The sequence below is a fragment of the Boleophthalmus pectinirostris genome, unplaced genomic scaffold (genome assembly GCF_026225935.1).
Source record: "Boleophthalmus pectinirostris isolate CB_2022bp ecotype Guang Dong unplaced genomic scaffold, ASM2622593v1 HiC_scaffold_8, whole genome shotgun sequence".
Classification (NCBI taxonomy): domain Eukaryota; kingdom Metazoa; phylum Chordata; class Actinopteri; order Gobiiformes; family Gobiidae; genus Boleophthalmus; species Boleophthalmus pectinirostris.
This window is the reverse complement of record NW_026571515.1, coordinates 38,892,000-38,897,733: the sequence shown is the minus strand read 5'-3', so window position 1 is coordinate 38,897,733 and position 5,734 is coordinate 38,892,000. Positions and strand designations below refer to the sequence as shown.

The following is a 5,734-nucleotide window of genomic DNA, read 5'->3' as shown; positions in this document are numbered from 1 at the left end:
GCTCTTATTGTCATCTTAAAGCTCATAAATCTCACTTGCAGACTTACTCACCGTGGGAAGAGTAGCTAAATCTTACAATTTCATGAACTGTAATACCTCTAATATCTATATAATATCAGTTTATCTCCACATTACCTCATTCTTCTGTGTGCTGTGTCATCAATGTGACTTTTGACCAATGAGATAACGCGCATGTGTCCAGCAACCAATCAGATCGTACGTTCGCAGTTCCCCGTGCGTCCTGATATAAAACAGCCCACCTCGTTTCTCTCTTCAGTAACTTCTTACCCGGGACACATTGAGGTCTGCCGTAAGAGTTCGCTGCTTTCGACTCCTCCTTTCTCCCTTCAGTATCAAACAAGTCCTCTTTAACAATCAATCATGGTGAGTATTTCAAGGGTTTATTGATTTTGAATCTATAAACTGCGTGTAGTTGACGCACGTGTTAGCCTCTCTACGCGGGTTCATTCATTCACTTCATTACGAACTTTGATACCATAATCTACTTTTAGTATGTTATTAATTATTACAGTTTTATTTTCGTACATGGGGGCAAAAGCTCAAATATTCTTAATGCTATAAAATGTACTTGGAACATTTTTATATTCAAATACTGTTCAATTTAACCTGAAATCCTCCCAGGTGCCTCGTGTTTAGTGCGCACCCCTAATTTGGAAACACTAGGTCAACATTTAAGCTTTTATAATATTCAGATACAATTCATTTTAACCTTTCTGAAACCTGAAATCGTCCCAAGTACCTCGTATTCAGTGCGCATCCTTAATTTGGAACCACTAGGATTCTACCTTTGTTTTTCCAATTAGGACTTTGATTTATTTGTAGCCTATAATCATAAAAAGGCAATGAAAACCTCTTTCATTTCTCTCATCGCATCAGTTGAATAGTTTTCTGATTGCTGATAGGGTGGGGTGGCGCACATTGACCCAGTTAGCGGAGTTCAGTGCACCTGTTGCATTGCGCACATATTGCGCATGGCACATTCCGGGGTTTTAGCGCCGGGTTCGGGCGTGGCTGCTCTATAGAATGACCACATGTGTTTGACTTGTCTTTTGTGGTCAGACTATTCATGTACACCGTGTGATTTTAAATGGCTATAGACCAGAGATGCGGAATGGCCTACTTTAGGGTCATCTTAGAAAAATAAATACTCATGTTGGAAGTTGAAGTACACATTTATTGTTATGGGTAGTTGAATTTTGAACCTTTTTCAGATTTCTTTTAATTCAAATCTGACAAAAAAAGCAAAAATTATTATATTCAAGTGTGTGTGAAACTGATATAAAACACAACTCTGGGTTTGTTTTTGGTGAGGTAACAACATTCTAACATGACTTAAAGTTCACAAGAATCTATTTTGTGTAATCTAGGACCTTTTAGTTCTGGTATCCAGGAGTAAACGTAACCACCCACCTTTTGGAAGTGGTTTGACTATTGATGTGGCCACTTTAATTTACATGTCTATCTTTTTTATGCAGTCAGGACACGCGCACAAAACATCTATTCTCCTGGTGCCTAAAGCCTTACAATGGCACATTTACTTTCCCAATGCCCTTCTGAAGTGGAAAGGATTCTTTTTCTAAAGGGAACTGGTGTCTTGTGATCTTTCATATAGAGAACTGTACACAAAGTTCCACTGAAGACAGATTCTGTGTTAAACATGTGAGTTAACCACAGGCAAAGTTTCTCATATGACTTTGGTCTTTTGTTTGATCAATCAACCCTGGGGATTACAAAGCTTTCAGTAATTATTCCAGTTTAATCCTTCTAAACTATGGGTCCCAAATTAATAAACCTTACACAAGCCACTTTAGACTGTAATATAAGCCATTTGTTATTTTTAAAAGGTGGGTTGTCAAAAATCTATACCCAGATACTAATCAAAACTAGATGCTCATTTGTAGTGATACTAAGGGGGTTGATCTCAAATGGGATCAAATTTGTACTTTTTTACTAATTATTCCTGTAATAATCTGAAGTAAAGCATTTTCACTAGTATTTAAATTTGAGTATTTTGACAACACTCATTTGTAGACATCTAAAGTAAAGGGTTGGAATTTGGAAAAGGACAAATCAGGCACTCGCTTAATGCATATTTTTTTCCACAGCGTGAGTGCATCTCAGTCCACGTGGGCCAGGCCGGAGTGCAGATCGGGAATGCCTGCTGGGAGCTGTACTGTCTGGAGCATGGAATCCAGCCTGATGGACAGATGCCCAGTGACAAGACTCTGGGAGGAGGAGACGATTCCTTCAACACCTTCTTCAGCGAGACTGGGGCCGGAAAACATGTCCCCAGAGCAGTGTTTGTGGACCTTGAGCCAGCAGTGATCCGTATGTTTTGATTTTCAAGTTTTAAAGTTTTAGTCTTATGTTACTTATATTAGGGCTGAATGATTTTTTTTTTTTTTATATATATTGGGGTTCATGACCATGCCTATGATGATCTAGCATATATATATATATATATATACTTAGTGGCATTTAACAAGCAAAGAAATCTACTTTATTGTTCCAAAATGTGTTCTCCCTCTAACCCACATGCCTACATACTGCCAGTTTAGGAGTATAATTGACTGCTAAACCATGTAAATAAAAGATTACATATCAGTGGCTTCTAAAGTGATTGCATTATCCTGTGACCTACATAAGCACATTTTAAAGATGATTTGAACAGCCCTGACCTAAAAGTGTCCCTCCACAGATGAGGTGCGCACTGGCACATACAGACAGCTGTTCCACCCGGAGCAGCTGATCACAGGGAAGGAGGACGCTGCCAACAACTACGCCCGCGGACACTACACCATCGGCAAAGAGATCATCGACCTGGTGCTGGACAGGATCCGGAAACTGGTGGGTCAACATTTCATATAACCACTTTAAACATCTCATATTTCACCCAAGTTATGACTAAAGGAATTCCCAGTTGTTCTGATTAGTTGACTAAAAAGAGGGTGCGGCAAAAACTTTCAAACTATTGGTTATCTGATATGATTTGAACATGCACAAGACCCAAACTGTAGCCTGAAGACTCCAGCAGCCAAGTGTTTGTGATCTGAATCACTTTGCTTTAATCAGTTTTGTGTGATGTCACCAAGCACTTAAAATTACAATGGTCACCAGAGAAAGGACCCCTTTTTTTTTTTGTGACTATAAAGAACATTAAGTTTGCACTAAAATTAACAAAAATCACAAGGAACAGTAGACAATGCTATTAAAAGACTGTGTACACACAGTTTAGTAGCGTAAAAAGTTGATTTAGTGTTTTGTTCCACTTTAATAAGCCAATTAGTCTAGCAATAAAAATTTGGCCACTTAAGACTATCGACTGATTCATCAACTAACTGCCTGCATCCCTAATATGACCTGTACCCATAACTCCCCGCAGGCCGATCAGTGCACGGGGCTGCAGGGTTTCCTGGTGTTCCACAGCTTTGGAGGGGGCACCGGCTCTGGCTTCACCTCTCTGCTCATGGAGCGTCTCTCCGTCGACTACGGCAAGAAGTCGAAGCTGGAATTCTCGATCTACCCGGCCCCCCAGGTCTCCACTGCTGTGGTGGAGCCCTACAACTCCATCCTGACCACCCACACCACCCTGGAGCACTCCGACTGCGCCTTCATGGTGGACAACGAGGCCATCTACGACATCTGCCGCAGGAACCTGGACATCGAACGCCCAACCTACACCAACCTCAACAGGCTCATCAGTCAGATCGTTTCGTCCATCACGGCCTCTCTGCGCTTCGATGGCGCCCTCAACGTAGATCTGACTGAGTTCCAGACCAACTTGGTGCCTTATCCTCGTATCCACTTCCCTCTGGCCACCTACGCCCCGGTCATCTCCGCAGAGAAGGCCTACCACGAGCAGCTCTCTGTGGCCGAGATCACCAACGCCTGCTTCGAGCCGGCCAATCAGATGGTCAAGTGCGACCCTCGTCACGGTAAATACATGGCCTGCTGTCTTCTGTATCGCGGCGACGTCGTGCCCAAAGACGTCAACGCCGCCATCGCCACCATCAAAACCAAGCGCTCCATCCAGTTCGTAGACTGGTGCCCCACCGGATTCAAGGTGGGCATCAACTACCAGCCGCCCACCGTGGTGCCCGGGGGAGACCTGGCCAAAGTGCAGAGGGCCGTGTGCATGCTGAGCAACACCACGGCGATCGCGGAGGCCTGGGCGCGGCTCGACCACAAGTTCGACCTGATGTACGCCAAGAGGGCCTTCGTGCACTGGTACGTGGGGGAGGGCATGGAGGAGGGCGAGTTCTCGGAGGCCAGAGAGGACATGGCCGCTTTGGAGAAGGATTACGAGGAGGTGGGAGCAGATAGTGTTGGGGGAGATGAGGATGACGAGGGGGAAGAATATTAAACGTGTGTGTGTGTGTGTGTGTGTATATAGTAAATGGGATCTTTTTCATACAATATTAAATAAAACGCTTTTGTCCAAACTTCTTTACCTTGTGTTCTCTTTATTAGTATGAACGCCTGGATGTGTTTTGTTTGAGAAATGAGTACATCTCCAAAGCTCAAAATGCTCTGTGCAACTGGGATGTCATGAAGTGGTGGTTTTCCTTTTTAGTTCAGTACAAATTGCCACTTCCAGGGTAGAAATGATCCAGATGATTCTAGTGAAGTGTTTAAACTCATACACCAGCTCTCTACCCCTTTTCAAAGTAGCCCACAAAGGGATTTATGAATGACTAAAATTTGAGGAATTCCCATTGTAAACCTGTCATTTTGATGTCTGACTTTGAGCAATGGTTTGTTTTATAGGCATCTAAGGCTTGCAGTGGCTTTTATATACATTCAAATCCTTATAACTAAAACGAGTAGCTTTCTGACATTTTGTTTTGAGCTCACGGGAGGAAAAAGGTTGGAGACCCCTGCCATACACCTTCCTGTAATGCCACATGACATCACAAGGTGGCAGTGTTTAGTTTTACAGAAGAGCTCGACCTAAATACAGTGAAAATATGTGAATGAAACAAAACACTTCCCCTGTTTTTGATGAGGAAAAACAATACTCACTGGTGAGCAACACTTGCATTAATACAGGACTTTTTTTGCTTGAATGGCTCAATAAAAATTGTAATCTTTTATATTATAATTCTTTTATAATGAACAAAACTCTGCACATCAGTTACTTGAGGTGGGTGCGTTAGAGGAGAGGAAGCAGATTTATTAGCCGTGCAACATTTCAGCACTAAGCCTTTGTCAGACAAATGTTTTTTTTTTCCTGCATAATCTTTGTTCATTAACAGGAGTTATTAGTTCAAAGAGTTGCATGAGCGTGCTACATTTTTGGTCAAACACAGGATAATTTATTAAATATGCTAAGTCTGAAATGTGTTCTGAATGTAAATGCCAAAATAGCCACACCCGTAGATTATTTAAGTACTTTAAGGTTAATATAATGAAGTGAAAATCTTTTAATGTTTCATATTTTTATACATTTTTTTAGGATGACCATCTCTTTTGAATGAAAATGAAAAATAAAGTCTGTTTCCTTTAGTCTCATTATACTAATTGGGGTGCATCCATATTCATCAAAATTGTGACTAAAACCATAACTTAACTAGACCAGGACTAAAACAAGCGTGAACAAATCTAGACTCTTTTACAGTGAAATCTTAATCATAACCATGCATTTTAACTGTGGAAATGACACACGCCTCACCCACTCCATCGACCACAACCCACAAAATTCCAAAACCAACAA

General features: G+C 41.6%; 1 protein-coding gene across 1 annotated transcript; it reads left to right on the top strand.

Moving 5' to 3' along the window:
• Positions 1-242: 242 nt before the first annotated feature.
• Positions 243-4,463, top strand: LOC110157866 (tubulin alpha-1B chain-like). Its single transcript, XM_020922252.2, has 4 exons — positions 243-384; positions 2,127-2,349; positions 2,720-2,868; positions 3,404-4,463. Exons 1-4 carry the CDS (start codon positions 382-384, stop codon positions 4,382-4,384), a joined length of 1,356 nt encoding a protein of 451 aa, XP_020777911.1. The 5' UTR covers positions 243-381; the 3' UTR covers positions 4,385-4,463.
• The last annotated feature ends 1,271 nt before the right edge of the window (positions 4,464-5,734 follow it).